Source organism: Aethalodelphis obliquidens, unplaced genomic scaffold (genome assembly GCF_003676395.1).
Source record: "Aethalodelphis obliquidens isolate GAN/ISIS:26980383/991018 unplaced genomic scaffold, ASM367639v1 scaffold9, whole genome shotgun sequence".
NCBI lineage: Eukaryota > Metazoa > Chordata > Mammalia > Artiodactyla > Delphinidae > Aethalodelphis > Aethalodelphis obliquidens.
Genome location: NW_020837953.1, coordinates 45234763 through 45253210, shown reverse-complemented (window position 1 = coordinate 45253210; position 18448 = coordinate 45234763). Strand labels below are relative to the sequence as shown.

At 41.2% G+C, this 18448-nt stretch overlaps 1 protein-coding gene across 2 annotated transcripts in view; it reads left to right on the top strand.

Moving 5' to 3' along the window:
- Positions 1-14558: 14558 nt before the first annotated feature.
- Positions 14559-18448, top strand: part of UBE4B (ubiquitination factor E4B) — a 111562-nt gene continuing 107672 nt past the window's right edge. Inside the window, exon 1 of one of the 2 annotated variants that reach the window (XM_027110246.1) lies at positions 14559-15267. In XM_027110246.1, the coding sequence (XP_026966047.1) occupies positions 15244-15267 (24 nt within the window). In that variant the 5' untranslated portion in view covers positions 14559-15243. The remainder of the gene's footprint in view (positions 15268-18448) is intronic. The other variant, XM_027110248.1, reaches the window with a different exon arrangement.

The window sequence follows — 18448 nt, the reverse complement described above, 5'->3', positions numbered from 1 at the left end:
TGGACACAGGTGTACAAATATCCATTCGAGTCCCTGCTTTCAACTCTTTTGAGTATATACACAAGTGGAATTTCTGGGTCACGTGGTAATCCTGTGTTTAACTTTTTGAGGAACGGCCAACTGTGTACCACAGCAACTGTGCCATTTCACCAAATTGCACAAGGGTTCCAATTTCTCCACATTCTTACCAACATGTGTTTTCTGGCTTTTTGATAATAGCCATCCTAATGGGTGCATTTTTAAAAACTGTGGTAATTTACACATAACAAAGTTTACCACTTGAACTATTTTAAAATGTACAATTCAATGACAGTAAGTACAGTCACAGTGTTGTATAACCATCGCCACTGTCTAATTCTGGAACTTTTTTATTACCTCAGACGGAAATCCCTTACCCGTTAGCAGTCAACCCTTTCCCCACAGCCCCTGGAAACCATTAATCTACTTTCTATCCCTATGGAATGGCCTATTCTGGATTTTTTTATATAAATCGAGTTGTACAGTAAGTGGCCTTCTTTGTTCCCATGACAGTTCCCTCAAGTTCAATAACTTGTTGGAATGACTCACAGAGCTTTACTTCCCGTTACTGGTTTATCATAAAGGATACAATTCAGGGACAGCGAAAGGAAGAGCTGCATAAGGCAAGGGTGGGGGGACATGGAGTTTCCATGTCCTCTCTGGGTCCTCCACCCTCCCAACGTCTCGATGTGTTCACCAATTTGGAAGCTCTCCTGAGCCTCATTGTTCAAAGGTTTTTATAGAACTCAATCTCCAGTCCCCCTTCTTCTCCCGGAGGCTGGTAGGCTGGACAGAGGGTTCCCACCCTCTAATAAAGTGCTTGGTCTTTCTGGTGACCAGTCCCCATTCTGAGGCTATTTGGAGGGGGGGAACACCCTAAGCTGTCTCATTAGGACAAACTCAAGCGTGATCTGCAGTCGCCCCTTATGAATGACAAAGACACTCCTATCACTCAGGAAACTCCAAGAGTTTTTGGACCTCTGTGCCAGGAATCAAGGACAAAGACCAAATATATATTTTTAATTATGCCTCACTGCTTTAATTGCAGTTTGGAAAGACATTTTGGCATGGTTCCATAAAACAAGTGAGAAAATATGATATGCAAAGTATCCCTCTGTCATTTTAAAATGCAAGAGGCCATCTTCATGGTGATTTACTATAGTTAACTATTAGACGCATTTTATCACAATTGCTTAGATTGGATTCAAGTCAGCAGACATTTGGAGAGGTTCACCAAGTGGTACTAGGTCCTGAAAATATGAAACAAAAGTCATAAAAAGTCAATGATAAATTCCATATAAATGATTCTAACATTAAGCAGTGAATTGTAACAAAAAAAATTTTTTTAAAGGTCATACCCAAAGCAATAGTTCATTATAAGGATAAATTTTACATAAGTGTAATGAATAGTTTCTTGAATTGTTTGATAACCCAATTAAGAAAGGGAGGGACTTCCCTGGTAGCGCAGTGGTTAAGAATCCGCCTGCCAATGCAGGGGACGTGGGTGTGAGTCCTGGTCTGGGAAGATCCCACATGCCGCGGAGCAACTAAGCCCATGCACCACAACTACTGAGCCTGCGCTCTAGAGCCCGGGAGGCACAACTACTGAGCCCACACACCACAACTACTTAAGCCCATGCGCGTGCGCACGCGCCTAAGGTCTGTGCTCTGCAACAAAGAGAAGCCACTGCAATTAGAAGCCTGCACACCGCAACGAAGAGTAGCCCCCGCTTGCCACAACTGGAGAAAGCCCACTTGCTCTCAGCAAGGAAGCCAAAATTTAATTAATTAATTTAAAAAAAAGAAAGGGAGTGAGTCCAGACATAGGAAGGACTTGTGGTTGCCCTGAGGGAAGGGTGTGGAGGAGGGATGGATTGGGAGTTTGGGATTAGCAGATTGTAAACTATTATATATAGAATGGATAAAGAACAAGGTTCTACTATATAGCATGGGAAACTATATGCAATATCCTGTGATAAACCATAATGGAAAAAAAATATGAAAAAGAATGTATATATTTATAACTGAATCACTTTGCTGTACAGCAGAAATTAACACAACATTGTAAATGAACTATACTTGAATAAAATAAATGTTAAAAAAAGAAAGGGGGTGAGTCAAAAGATTTAAATTTCTGGCTAGTTTACATAAAATACTGACACTGATGGAGTTAATATGAAACATAAGACACCATGATGAAGGCAAAAGCAAACTGGTGATTGTGAGTCCTCAATTCAGAGTGTTACTGTTAATCACAGCATAAGAAAATTTATGATGCTCAGGGCTTCCCTGGTGGCGCAGTGGTTGAGAGTCCGCCTGCCGATGCAGGGGACACGGGTTCGTGCCCCGGTCCGGGAAGATCCCACATGCCGCGGAGTGGCTGGGCCCGTGAGCCATGGCCGCTGAGCCTGCGCGTCCAGAGCCTGTGCTCCGCAACGGGAGAGGCCACAACAGTGAGAGGCCCGCGTACCGCGAAAAAAAAGAAAGAAAACGTATGACGCTCTGAAATATCCCAGTTCATGTCTGAAATTTCATAAAAATAGCCCCAAGGGACTTCCCTGGCAGTCCAGTGGTTCAGACTCTGGGCTTCCACTGCCGGGGGCGTGGGTTTGATCTCTGATCAGGGAAATAAGATCCCACAGACCAAAGAAAAAGAAATAGCCCCAAGTTTAAAAACAGTCCTAACATTTACCTATCCTTACCAATAATGTAATATCCTTACTATAATGAGTTGTGAAGCTAAAAGAAACTTTCCTAAGCTATCAGTAATAAAAAGTAGATTTAGGTCAACCACGATAAAGGAAAGATTAGTTTACTTTTTAAAATCTCTCTAAAAAATTATATTATGAAATTATCATATGAAGAGACAATGAGTATGTTGCAGATAAAATTTATTTAAGGGCGGTTAATCAAACTTATTTTTCTGATTCTTGAAATTCACATTTGAGACTCATTTTGTATTCTTTTTCTTAAAGAAGACCTCCGAAATTGTTTATGTTTTAGATACTACAAAACCTAGATCCATCCCTGGTACTGGTATTATCTAAAATAGCAACTTAAGACTATTTACTTAGTCACTTATTTCTCAGGAGAAGCTGCCATTTATCTCTTTTTTTTTTTTTTTTTTTTTTTTTGGCCACACCACACATGTGGGATCTTAGTTCCCCTACCAGGGATCGATCCCACGCCCCTGCATTGCCGATTGTTAACCACTGGACCGCTGGGGAAGTCCCTGTCATTTAGCTTTCTAACTAGTGGGGTGGATAATGGGATTTTTTTTTTTTTTTTTTGCGGTACGCAGGCCTCTCACTGTTGTGGCCTCTCCCGTTGCGGAGCACAGGCTCCGGACGCGCAGGCTCAGCGGCCATGGCTCACGGGCCCAGCCGCTCCGCGGCATGTGAGAACTTCCCGGACCGGGGCACAAACCTGTGTCCCCTGCATCGGCAGGCGGACTCTCAACCACTGCGCCACCAGGGAAGCCCGGATAATGGGATTTTTATTTTGCTCAGGGAGATTCAACTTGGTTCTGCTGAAGTTAACTCCACCCCAGCTCTAGAAGTGAAACATGTGACCCAGACTAAATCAATTAGTGCTTGTTTGTTCGTTTTGGTTACATGTTGTCCAAGTGGTCTAATGTGAGCGGGTTTCAGGATTCTAGCTGGGAAGGATGGGAAAAGACAATCTCTTCCTTACAAGGCTTGGATGAGGAAGTATAACCCATCCTGGGGGCCACCAGCACACGGTGAAGGAAGCCCTCCAGAGGAGCAGGCAGCTACTGCAGAAAACAGAGAGAATCAAGAACCTTGGGTCCACTGTCGAGTCTCTGGAACAAACCTGACCTAAAAATCTGCTCTGGACTTTGCAGTTATGTAAATCGATAAATTCCATTTATGGACGGAGCCAATTTCTCCTGGACTCTTTGCTTCAGTTTATTTATTTATTTAGGTCACGCTGCGCAGCTTGTGGAATCTTAGTTCCCAGACCAGGGATTGAACCCTGGCCACTGCAGTGAAAGCACTGAGTCCTAACCACTGGACTCCCAGGGAATTCCCATTTTCCTCAGTTTATATTACTTACCCAGATATTGATAATGATAAAACGACACATATGTTCTCAATACAGAAACATGGTGAGGAATGCAAATATGGCCAAATAAATAAATGAAATCCATCAATCCAGGACTTCCACTCTGTATGTCATGTTTATTTTTATTTATTTTTAATTTCTTTTATTTTTTAAAATTTATTTATTATTATTTTGGGCTGCGTTGGGTCTTCGTTGCTGCACGCGGGCTTTCTCTAGTTGCGGCAAGCGGGGGCTACTCTTCGTTGTTGTGTGCAGGCTTCTCATTGCAGTGGTTTCTCTTGCTGCGGAGCACGGGCTGTAGGCACCCAGGCTTCAGTAGTTGTGGCACGTGGGCTCTAGAGCACAGGCTCAGTAGTTGTGGCACACGGGCTTAGTTGCTTCGCGGCATGTGGATCTTCATGGACCAGGGATCGAGCCCATGTGCCCTGCATTGGCAGGCAGATTCTTAACCACTGCACCACAGGGAAGTCTCCCAACTCCCTTTTTTAAACAAAAATTTAAAAAATCTTTTTCTGAACCCCTTGAATCTGGTGTGACTGACTTACTCCCGTGTGAGGTGGTGTCTTCCATTATGTTCCTTTCTTATGCTCACTGACACATTTATCAATTTTTTTCTAAGAGGAGAGAGAGAGAAGGAATGTAGGAGACTTATGATGAAAGTATAGCCAAGAGGTAGGTAGTTTTCTCCTGATAATACTTTTCACTTAATGAGGAAATATAGAAGATGAGTTTGTGAGTATTCATCTGATTAAAAACATAATAAATCTTATTTTTATTCAAATGCAACTGTTCATTAGGTTTTAAAAATTAAAGGAAACTCTTCTAATATTACGTTTTAAGTACATATAACATTCATAGAATTTTTTTAACAAAAAGAGATGGAGTCAGTTCATTTGGCTATAAAATGAAAGTGGGGTCAAGATGTTCCTGCTTTTCAGGGGATTATAAAAATGAATTATCATGTTTTAAAATGCGGGGTAATACTGACATTAGTTGAGATCATTGGAAGGAAGGCTGTTGGGTAGATTTCTCTCAGAATACCTGCCTGCTTCAGTGAGTCAGAGCAATGTCCTCCAAACAAGTAATAATCTCTTTATCCTTTGAGTTCCTCTGTGCTTTCCTGGAATTTCTTTTTTTTGGCTGTGCTGCATGGCTTGTAGGATCTTAGTTCCCCAACCAGGGACAAAACACAGGCCCTCCGCACTGAAACTGCAGAACCTTAACCACTGGACTTCGAGGGAATTCCCACTTGGAATTTCTTTTACGGCACTTTACACTTTCTACAATGTATTATAGTTGTATACGTGTTTTGGGGTTTGTTTTTAATTTTTTTTATTTTATTGAAGTATAGTTGATTTACAATGTTGTGTTAGTTTCAGGTGTACAGCACAGTGATTCAGCTATATATATATTCTTCTTCATATTCTTCTCCCTTATAGGTTATTACAAAATATTGAGTATAATATTGGGTATAGTTCCCCATGCTATGAATAAGTCCTTGTTGGTTATCTATTTCATATATAGTATGAAATATATATATTTCATACTATATATGTGTATATATATACATATATATATAAATATATATATATATATTTCATATATAGTATGAAATAGTGTATGTGTTAATCCCAACCTTCTAATTTATCCCTCCTGCCTTTCCTCTTTGGTAACCATAAATTTGTTTTCTATGTCTGTGGGTCCATTTCTGTTTTGTAAATAAGTTCATTTGTACAATAAATTTTTGTTTTTAGATTCCACATATAAGCAATATCAGATGATATTTTTCTTTCTCTGTCTGACTTACTTCACTTAGTATGATAATCTCTAGGTCCATCCATGTTGCTGCAAATGGCATTATTTCATTCTTTTTTTATGGCTGAGTAATATTCCATTGTATATATATGTACCACATCTTCTTTAGCCACTCATCTATTGATGGACATTTAGGTTGCTTCCATGTCTTGGCTATTGTAAATAGTGCTGCAAGGAACATTGGGCTACATGTATCTTTTTGAATTAGAGTTTTCTCCGGATATATGCCCAGGAAAGTTGTGTGTCTGTTTTATGTCTCTCCTTGACTGTAAGGCATCTTATGGGTAGGAGAATACTTAGCATGTCTTATTCACCAGTTTGTCTTTGTAGCTTGTATACTGCTTTGCCCACGATAGGCTTTTTTTTTTTCTTTTTCCTACTTTTTTTTTTATGTGTGCTTGTGGGATCTCAGTTCCCTCACCAGAGATTGAACCTGGGCCACAGCATTGAAAGCCCGTAATCCTAACCACTAGGCCACCAGGAAACTCCCCCATCATAGGCTTTCAATAAGTGGTTACCAAATGCACGAACAGATGACAGAGGGAGTCAGCAGTACTGGTTTTCTTTCCTGGATTTGATGACCACATCTGCTGAGTGTATCAAGCAACCCCAGACATTAGGCATAACAATGTAATCCTATAAAAATCAAATTCTACTCCAAGCAAGCAGAATTCTGAATCCTAAGCCCAAGTAAGAGTCAGAATACATAAATTTCAGATAGTTAACTTTTAGAGACATTAAGTCAGTCACAGACATTACCTGTGATTCTAGCCAGAAACAACATCTAATGATTAACATGGCCTCATAAAGCAGTAGGCATTCTTTGGCAGGCGTGCTGTATCATTTTAGGCAAGAAGAAGGTTAAAAATCTAGAAAATTGCTAACAGCAATAGCAAACAAGATTTATGTGAGAAAAAATCTTGCTATTATTTTCCTTTCAAGAGGAAATACACTTTTCCAATTTATAAGATAAGAATATACTTCTTAGGGCTTCCCTGGTGGCGCAGTGGTTGAGAGTCCGCCTGCCAATGCAGGGGACATGGGTTCGTGCCCCGGTCCGGGAAGATCCCACATGCCGTGGAGCGGCTGGGCCCGTGAGCCATGGCCGCTGAGCCTGCGCGTCCGGAGCCTGTGCTCCGCAACGGGGGAGGCCACAGCAGTGAGAGGCCCGCGTACTGCAAAAAAAAAAAAAGAAAAGAAAAAGAATATACTTCTTAGAAGGTAAAGGATTTAAAGAAGACATCAATAGTATACAGAATCTACTTTTCCCTAAATATTCAAAAATTTCCCTCTCAACTGATAATTTCCATTAACATACAAGATATACTATTATTTCTCCCAATATGAAAAACAAAACAGTTTTACCCACTTCTCCCTCCAACTACTGTCCCATTTCTTTGCTCTTTTTTGCCATAAAATGGCTTGAGAGAGTTGTCTATTCCTTTATTCTTTCTTATACATACCTAGATCAGTTTCCTGCCCCATCAATCCACCAAAACTGTTCTGAAGGTCACCGAAGAGCTGCTTGTTGCTAAATTCAATGGACAATCTCCGTCTTCATCTTAAGTCATCTGTTGACAGCATTTGAAACAGCTGATCATTACCTCTTTCTTTCAACACTTTGTTCACTTGACTTTGGTCACAGACACCACCGTCTCCTGGTTTTCCTCCACCTGCAGGCCAGCCATTGTCAGTCTCCCTTGCTGATTCCTTTCCTCCTCCTTGCTTCTTCTAATCACTCATCCCATCTCATGACTTCAAATTTTCACCCATGCACCAAAGTTGCTCAACTGATGTCTCTAGTCTGGACCTCTCTCCTAAACTCCAGCACTATATGTGCAGCCATCTACTTGACATCTTTACTTCAAAGTCTAGTAGATATCTTAGACTTACCATGCACCAAACTGAGCTCCTTATCTTCCCCTCAGAGTCTGCTCCACCCATAGTCCTCCCCATCTCAATGAATCACAACTTCTCTTTCTACCAACACTTGGAGTCATCCTTGACTTCTCTCATTTTTTTCATTCTCACCCTCCACTCGCAAATTCTGTTTGCTATTTCTTCAAAATATAACCAGAAGCCCATCACTTCTCCCTACCTTGCTTGCTGCTATCTTGTCGAGCCCTCAGCACCTCTCACCTGGATCACTGAGCCAAGAGGTGAGAACCTGACTGGTCTCTGCGCTTCTACTCTTATTCCCTACTGTCTGTCTTCAATGTAGCATCGAGAGAGTGATCCTTTTAAAACCTCGGAGAGATTAGATCACTCCTCTGTTCAGAATGGTCCAACAGCTCCCATCTTAGGGTAGAAAGCCACAGACATTACTTTCTACTTTCCCTAACATTCATCCTGCTTCAGCCACACTGGCCACCTGCCAGGCCTATTCCTGACTCAGGGCCTTCTATTCCCTCTGCTCCTCATATGCTCTCCCACTGATATCCACCTGGCTCACTTCCTCTGTCCCTTCAGGTCTTTCTTCAAATGCTACTTGCTGAGTTAGGTCTTCTCTGACCACTCTCTCTCCCTCTCTCTCTCTCTCTCTCTCTCTCTCTCTCTCTCTCTCTCTCTATATATATATATATATATATATATACATGTATATATATGTGTGTGTGTGTGTGTGTATATATATATATATATATATATATATATATTTGGCTGTACCAGGTCTTAGTTGCAGCACACGGGATCTTCAGTTGTGGCACACGAACTCTTTGAGGCATGTGGGATTTAGTTCTCTGACCAGGGATTGAACCTGGGTCCCCTGCATTGGGAGCATGGAGTCTTAGCCACTGGACCACCAGAGAAGTTCCTTTTACTTATTTATTTGAATTTAAATTAATTAATTTATTTTTGGCTGCACTGGGTCTTTGTTGCTGCGTGGGGCTTCCTCTGGTTGGGGCGAGTGGGGGCTACTCTTCATTGCGGTACACAGGCATCTCATTGTGGTGGCTTCTCTTGCTGCGGAGCACGGACTCTAGGCACCCGGGCTTCAGTATTTGCAGCACGTGGCCTCAGTACTTGTGGCTCACGGGCTCTAGAGCGCAGGCTCAGTAGTTGTGGCGTGCAGGCTTAGTTGCTCTGCGGCATGTGGGATCTTCCCGGCCCAGGGCTCGAACCCGTGTCCCCTGCATTGGCAGGCGGATTCTTAACCACTATGCCACCAGGAAAGTCCCCTTTATTTATTTTTTTAGTTAATTTTTTTATTGGAGTATAGTTGATTTACAATGTTGTGTTAATTTCTGCTGTACAGCAAAGTGAATCAGCCATACATATACATATACCCACTCTCTTCTAGACTCCATTCCCGTATAGGTCATTACAGAGCACTGAATAAATTTCCCTGTGCTATACAGTAGGTTCTTATTAGTTATTTTTTATATATAGTAGTGTGTATATGTCAATCCCAATCTCCCAATTTATCCCCCCCCACTCCTTTCCTCCTTGGTAACCATAAGTTTGTTTTCTACACCTGTGACTCAGTTTCTGTTTTGTATACAGATTCATTTGTATGACCACCCTCTTTAAAACGGAAACACCAATCTCCAGCATTATTCTCCTTCTTGGACTTACTTTAATCTATAGCACTTATCATGTTGGCAGAGAGAAGAGGACTCAGCACTGAGCCTGCAGCTCTACAATATTTAAAACTTGGGTGAAAAAAAAGAAAAAGAAAAAAAAAAAAAAACTTGGGTGAAGGAGGCAGCAAATGAACCTGAGAAAGAGCTTCCAGTGAGGCAAGAGGAAACCCAAGGGAGTGTGGCCTCAATGAAAGGCAATATAGGGGAACGTGTTTCAAAAGTGCTCAACTGTACTGAATGCTGCTGAGAAGGCTGATAAATACTGGATACAAAAAATGGAACTGGTCTTGGCTAGATGGAGATCATTGGCGATCTCAACAAGAGAATTTTCTCAGAATGGCACAGACAGAGGATAGACTGGACTGAGGAATAAGGGAAGTAGCGGAAATAATATGCAAAATGTCTTTTGAGATGTTTTGCTGTGAAGGGAAGCAAGTAAAGGAGGCATAGCCCAAAGGAGATGTAAGGTCAAGGTAGGGGTTTTTAAAGTTATTGTTCCTAGAGCAGAAATGTGTCCAGTGGGGAGAAAGAAAATGATGATGCAAAAGAAAAAGGATAAATCCTGGACCAAAGTCCTTAAGAAGGTGGGAGGGGAAGGAATCCAGGTCCAGGTGCAGGGGCTGACCTCTGATGGCAGAAGAGAAAACAGAATATACTGTACTTATAGATGTAGGTAGCTTTGTAGATCATCAGGAAGACAAATTTTGGTCCAGTGAACTCTCTATATCCTGGCACTTGAATAAAAGCTATCCTAAAAGATTATAAGTTCTAGAATTTACCTTCACAAATGCCTTTTAATTGACTAGGAGGCTATTTTTTACTTTTTCTAAAGACTATTTTATTTATTTATTTTTGGCTGTGTTGGGTCTTCATTGCTGCGCGGGGGCTTTCTCTAGTTGCTGAGAGCGGGGGCTACCCTTCATTGCGGTTCATGGGCTTCTCATTGCAGTGGCTTCTCCTGTTGCGGAGCATGGGCTCTAGGCATGCGGGCTTCAGTAGTTGTGGCATGCGGGCTCAGCAGTTGTGGCTCGTGGGCTCTAGAGCGCAGGCTCAGTAGTTGTGGCATACGGGCTTAGTTGCTCTGTGGCATGTGGGATCTTCCCGGGCCAGGGCTTGAACCCGTGTCCCCTGCATTGGCAGGCGGATTCTTAACCACTGCGCCACCAGGGAAGTCCCTATTTTTACTTTCAAGTGAAAAAAACCCCACAAAAACTCCTTTCCCCTTATAAAATAACAAAATCTGCCCAAAGTATACTTTTATTTTCAGTCACGTTTCAGTTTGTTCTCCTCCTTTATCTGTTACTAGTAATAAAAAGTACTTTTGCTAACTTCTAGGTAATTCTGAGAACTAATTTGTCTTGGGCCTTGATGCTTGGTAGTTCCCAAATGAGGCAGACAGATTATTTTGCATGATCTAAAGGGGGTAATATAATGCCCCCTTTAGAAGATGGAAGATGGAAGAAACTGAGCAAAACAATGAGCTAAGTATCATGAACACCTCTGAGATACTCTTATTTACGATTTTGTGGGAAAGCTTCCCCTAAGGGAAGTGGTAGGTACTCCAGCACTTGGGCAGTTTAAAACACAACTGTAAAAGGCACTAAAAAACATATTAGAGGGATTCATCCTGTAAAAGACCATGGGAAATACAGCACATGGCTAAAGAGAGTTCACTTTTAATGGTTGTGATTTTACAAAATTCATTATATTTGCAGAAAGAGTACTTTGGAGTTGAAGAAAAAGAAAGGGAGTGGAGTTGTCACGCAAATGGTAAAAAAAATCCCTGTATTTCTTAGTCTTAAAATAGTGAGACAGCTTTAAAAGTGAATTCTATGTCAGAAAATCCAAATGTCATAAATCATAAAAGGTTAAAGCTAGATTGGACATGGAATCTATGGTGAATAAAATACTGTGGCATTTTCACAATATCACTACTCAGCAAACAAGCATACAATCAGTACTTTATCTTACATTTTTCGAATACCCATTTTGTTCTAGATATTGTATTCCTGTGATGTATAGACAGAGATATTTGTGTGATAGGGAAAGAATTCAGGGGAAGCAAGACTTCTAATCATTTTCCCATTTGACTTGGGACAGACCATTTAATATTCATAGTTTCACTTTCTCCAGCCACAAAATGGGAAGGATATTTCCTATAATATTTGAATATTGTTACAGATGGAATGTTTGTGTCTCCTGCAAATTCATGTGTTGACACCCTCCCCATGTGATGGCATTACTTTGCAGAGATAATTAGGAATAGATGAGGTCATAAGGGTGAGGCACTCAAATGAGATCAGTGCCCTTATGAGAGTTTCTAGAGAGCTTGCTTGCTCTCCGTTCACAGTCATGTGAGGATACCAGCAGAAGCTAGTACAAGCCACCTGGAAGAGGGAGTTCACCAGATCTGATCATGCTGGCACCCTGACCTCTGACTTTGAGTCTCCAGAACTAAGAAATAAATTTCTATTGCTTATAAGCCACTCAGTCTATGGTATTGTTATAGCAGCAAAAACTGACTAAGAGAAATAATAAATGATTCAATATGCCTTGTAAAAGTGAATGTATTACATCAAAAGCACAAATGACAAAAGAAAGAAATTGGACTACATCAAAATAAAAAAATTTGTGCTGCAAATGATACTATCAAGAAAGTGAAATGACAACCCACAGAATGGGAAAGATATTTATAAATTACATGTTTGTTAAGGGACTAATATCCAGAGTATATAAAGAACTCTTACAACTCAAAAATAAAAAGACAAATAACCAATTAAAAAATGAACAAAGGATTTGGACAGATATTTGTCCAAAGATATACAAATAACTAATAAATACATGAAAAGATGCTCAATATTGTTAGCCCTCAGAGGAATGAAAACACAAAACTGCAATGAGATACCACTTCACATCTACTAGTGTGACTATTCTAAAAAAGAGATACTAACAAGTGTTGGTGAGGATTGGAGAAATTGGAACCCTCATATGTTGCTGGTGGAATGTACAATGCTGTGGCACTTTGGAAAACAGTTTTTCAGTTGCTTGAAAAGTTAAACATAAAACCCAGAAATTCTCCTCCTAGGTATATATCCAAGAGAAATTAAAACAAATGTCCACACAAAAACTTACACATAAATATTGATAGCAGCATTATTCATAATAACCAAATAGTGGAAACAACCCAAATGTCCATTAGCTGATGAATGAATAAACAAAATGTGGTATATCCATACAATGGAATATTGTTCGGCATTAAAGAAATGAAGTACTGATATATACTGCAGCATGGATAAACTTTGAAAACATATGCTAAATAAAAGCAGCTGGACACAAAAAGCCACATAGAGTAGGATTCCACTGGTAGAGACAGAAAGTAGATTAGTGGTTGCCCAGAGGGAGGGGAGGGGAGAATGGGGAGTGACTGTTAACAGGTACAGGGTTTCTTTCTGGGGTGATGAAGTGTTCTGGAATTAGTGATGATGGTTGATAACTGTGAATATTCTACAACCATCGTACACTTTAAATGGGTGAATTGTATGGAATACGAATTACATGGCAATGACCACGTTTAAAAAAAGAAGTAAATGTACTGATATCAATGTCAACAGGCGTCTAAATTCTGGCTTACACAGAATTCCTTTCCTGGAGAGCAGATAATATGTAAAGCCAGCAGTGGTCTAATTTTACTTACAAATTCCTTACATATCTGGTTGTCAGGTTACTATTTTAAGTAAGTAGCAGGAAAAAAAAAATTGTGACTTTTAATTCTGGAATGCAATCTGTAATATTATGGTTAAGTAAACCATCCCATACATTACATTCTTCGTAGGTGGCAAAATCTGGAATTTCATGACACTGTTAAACATTGACCACTGTTTAGACTTGTATATTATAAAATATTTGCATTCTTCAGAGAACAGATTTGTGGTTGCCAGAGGGGGATAGTGCGTGGGCAAAATGGTGAAGGTGGTCAAAAGGTACAAACTCAGTTATAAGAAGTCCTGTGGGTGTCATGTACAGCATTGGGACTATAGTCAACAATACTGTATCATATATTTTAAAGTTGCTGAGCGAATAACTCTTTAAAGTGCTCATTCCAAGAAAAACAAAAAACAAAAAAACAAGTATGTATGGTGATGGGTGTTAACATATTGTGGTAATCATTTCCCAATATATACGTATGTCAAATCATTATGCTGTACACGTTAAAACTAATATGATGTTTTGATCACACACATTTCAATTAAAATTTTTTTTGTATTCTTGTCCAGGTGAGGACGATGGTTTCTTTTCCTTGGCTCCACAAGTCTTCCTTGTGTTTGTGTATGCACTTCAAAGTTTTCTGGGTCTCAAACCCATTTATACTTTCAAATTTGGAACACACTTAAAAAAAAAAATCAGAAATTATCTCTCTAAAAGAACAAAGTGAAATGAAATGAAGTTCTGCTTGTGTTAAAGTTTTCTTCCAAATGGGCTTTCCTTGCGGAGGAGGAAGAGTCTACGTAGAAAGGTTTTGCAGAATGTGAGCGGTCAGGCTGGTAGAGAACGCTCATCGCAGAAAGGAGACGTTTTCCGTTTCTTTTAGTTCGTTTGGGCGGCATCGTGGACAGTCGAGAGGCGTTTGTGAGCCGCTAAAGAGAAAAGCCTGGGAACAACGGAGGCGCTGTGGGCCCGGGTCGCGGGCGGGAGTCCCCTTCTGGCCAATCTTCCCGTTGTCTGCAGGCCCCGTGCCCCGCGGCCTCCGCCATCGCCCGCCCACGTGGCCCTCCCGGGAACCTACCTGGGCCGGGCCCGCGCACCGCTCCCGTGCCGTCGCCATGGCAACTCTTCGCCCCGCCCCCCGCGCTCGGCCGGTCCGCCGGCGGCTCCGCTCGCCCCTCCCCCCGCCCCGCGCGGCTGCCGGGGAGAGGGTGGGGCGGAGGCGGGAGGAGACTCAGGAGAGAGGAAATCGGCCGCGTGACGCCCGCGGCCCATTGGCTGCCTCGTCCTGGGGCCAGAAACCCCGCCTGTCTGACGGGGTCACGTGATCCCTTTCAAAGATGGCCGCCCTGTTGTTTTGATGAATAATACTTGGTGGGGCGAGGGGGTAAGAGTAGGGGTGGAGGGGTAGGAGGATTTACTCTTCCAGCCAGAACATCGCGAGTTCGGTCCTCCCCCTCCCCCTTGCCCAGGCTCCGGCGTGGAGGCGGGGCGTGGCCGGCCTGCTTTGGGAGGGGAGGAGCTTCTCTCCTCAGTGCTGGGCTCTGCCTGGGCGGCTCTGGGGTCGCCTTGCCTCGGGGCACCCACTCTGCAGTTGAACACTTCCCGCCAGGGGGAAAGGGTTGGAAGGAGAGCACGATCTGCTGGAGGAAGCGCAGCTGCCGCGCCACCACCACGAAGACACAGTAGGCTCCGGGCACGAGGAGAGCTGGAGACCGAGCTCCCTAGTCTGGGTAACCTGGGAAGCAGAGGGTAAAAAGTGGCGCCTTACGGTAACCCTGTAGCAGCAGCAGTGGCGGTCAAAGGAGGCTGCTCGTGGCGTAAGCAGCTGTAGGAGTCTCTGGGGCAATTGGAGTGACCGACGCCAAGGCATTTCACTGCCTCTCGTGTTCTTATTTTTTAACCTCTGACTATGCAGTTCTGAAACCTCCCCCATTCGGGGGACCAGACAGCCCGATAGACACCTTCCACTCTCCTCCCGCCCTGGTCTCAAAGAACAGAAGATCTCTCCTTAACGCCTTTCACCATTAAGAGGAAAGCGATGGAGGAGCTGAGCGCTGATGAGGTGAGGAGGTTGGGGGACACCTTGGGAGATTAGTTGGCAACTCTTTGGCGCTTTGGATAGGGTTGATATTGCGCCAGTGGTGCCTGGCCTTTGGGCAGGAATGGAGATGACATTTTCTAAGAATTAAATGAGTTCCTGAGAGGGTCTCCGGTTGTATTCTCTTGTATTCCTTTGCCTTCTTTTTCCATCCTGAACTCCATTTGCCTCTTTTCGAGTCTTCTTTTAGGGTCTAAAGAAGAGGAGAGCATACTGAGGCTTTCATTCTTTTCTTCAGGGTATTTAAGCAAAAAGGGCTAGATTTACATCAAGGTGTGTGTGTGTGTGTGTGTGTGTGTGTGTGTGTGTGTGTGTGTGTGTGTGTGTGTGTGTGTGTGTGTGTGTGTATACGCGCGCGCTCGCGCATGTGCGTGTGCGCGCGCGCGCCTTACTGCAGAGATCTAAAGAATAATTTTGGGAGGAATCATAATGTATAGGTGTATGTTTTTAAAGGATTTGAAATCCCAAGTATGTGTGGCATTTCACTGTATAAGTTAATTAAACATTACATATGTGTTTGGGGGTGGTCTACAGACAGATTCTTTGATATTTAACAAAATATGCATCTTCTCAATAGCTTCGTGAATTACAGTTAAATTCTAGCAATTTAACAGACCACTAATGGCTTCTGGTATACTCCTCTTTCATTATGCCTTTTTCTAGTTTTTGCCCCTTTCAAATTTGTGTTTTGCTGTAACAGACACTGAACAGGAAGCAAATGGAAGCAAATGACTTTGAAAATTCCCCCTATTATCATTTCTGAAAGGAGTCTTACAGATCCCCTTCTTGATGCTTTCAAGATTATTTAATAATAATAAGAAAAGTGGCATTTAGGGTACCAGGATTTTCCTGTGACTCTGTTGACTTTTCCCTTCTTTTTTTTTTACAAATAGGGAGCTTCCCTTTCAGGACCCCTGCTGGCCTCATTCTCTTCCACCTACCATTTCTTCCACAGTTCATGTAAAACTTCTCTACAGTATTATGAAAGTAGTCATCCATCAGGTTGGTTGTACTGTAAAACTTCCATGCTTCCATGCAGTTTTAGCTGCAGAGCAGTCAGTATATTTACCTAGGGACTAAAATTCTCCAGAGATGAGGCAGGCAAGTGGTGGGTTAAGGGTCACATAGAAAAGGAAGCAAATAATTTTGTTGGTTTTGATACCTGGCTTTTTGGAAAGTCAGGATTGCCCATTCTTTGTTACTGATTTTGTTTTCTAAATACATCAATAGTGTAATCTTAAATTAGAAGAATATTGAACAATTTCTTTGATTCAGGTAGGAACTATCAAGAGATCCTCTTAGAGGCACTTTGTTTTGTGTAGTTTTTTTAAAGTGCACCCCCTTTTTTCTTTAACATTAATGCTAGTGGATCATTTCTCTTAAAGCAGATAGTTTTTTAGTGAGTTTTTTACCTCCAGAAATTACTTTTTTTCTTGACATTCTTTAAATTGTTCCTGGTTTAGAAGTTTTTACATACTTGAGTTTTCACTAAGAAAACCATTAAAGCATACAGACCAGTTAAAGAACTGTATAATCTGAACTGTAGCTCTTCACTTTATCCAGTCCTTGAGGAAGGTATTAACTTTTTTTTTTTTTACCATATATGGAACAAATATAATCATTGTGGAGGAGATAGACATTTTTCAAGGTCAACAAAATATTAAAATAAATGTGAAAAATTAAATTCACTAATATAAGATCAATATAAAATTATGTTCAACAAATTAGTTGGCCTGAACACAAAGGGACAGTTCAATAACTGGTAATTTTACTCTCAGCATAATCTAAAACAAATATTTTATGGGGAAGAAGCTTAAGTTTTTTTTAATCCATTTCCTGTAATTCTGGGATTAGGTGAACAGTTCTCAACAGAGACATTTCCAGAACTTTTGCCTTATTGTTACTCTATGGGTGGAAACTTGTGTCACAGATACGGTAGTTGACATTTATTTGGTTAGAAAATAATACATTTATATTATTGAAAACTCAAACATGTATCTCAGGGTGTAAACAATCAAGACATTGATCTTTCAATCTAAATTAGGAAATTAGGTATGACAGAGTGTCATATTTTAGCAAAATGAAAATATATGAGAATGTAGTCCATGACAAATAGAGCCTGCTATAACCAGGGTAGTAGCTTTAGAAGATTTTACATTATGGGTACTTTTTGGTCCCTCTTATAGATCACCTTGAATTCTTGTACTTTTCTTCTCTTGTGCTTTCTCAGTAGAGTATTTCTTTAACTTCAGTGCTGTTTATATAGCACATTACAATGAGCCCTTTGCTGTATAGAGCAGATCCATGACTAAGTTTATTCTCTTCAGGAGCCTGCATTTCAAGGCGTCATTATTTACATTACATTCATTCTGTACCCTGCTCATGTGTTTTTTTGTTTTTTTTTGTTTGTTTGTTTTTTATACCAAAATGATGCTCTGAGTAGGGCAGGTATTTTAAACTGGTTTTCAACTATGGTGATGATGTGTTTTCATTGAAATGATTTTCTTTCTTTTTTTTTTTTTTTTTTTAAAATCTGTATGACCTAGTTTATCTTCAAGAGGGCTGGCTGGGATTCAGGGTGTGGTCAAGGTTTTAGAAGTTGTCTTCCTTCCCAAATGCAGAATATATGACCTTGGACATTTTAGCAGTGTTTTTTCAGTGGAAAGGGACCAACATTTATTAGCAGTCTTAGAAACCTGCTCTGTGCCAGGCATTTTACAACCATTGTCTCATTTGATAAAACAGTGCAGTCCAGCAGTTCCTTAAATTTTCCTTGTTTTATAGGTGAAGCATCTGAGAATTAGGTTAAGTCCATAGTGCCCTGGCTTAGAAGTGACAGAATTGGAATTCAAACCCAGGGTTCCTGATCTAAAAGCTCTTTTTACTGTATTTTACTGCCCAACAACTGCCAATAAATTCACCACAGCTTCTATATAAATATCCTACTAACATGGTTGATCTGCATAGTTTTTCTGTAAAAGTGTTGTTTTTTATGAATTCATTCATGATGTGATCAAGTTTCTAGTCTTTTTGGTGCTGACTCTCCTCACACCCCTCCAAAATCATTCACTCAGCAAACATTTTTTAAAAAGATGCTGTTGGGGCTTCCCTGGTGGCGCAGTGGTTGAGAGTCCGCCTGCCGATG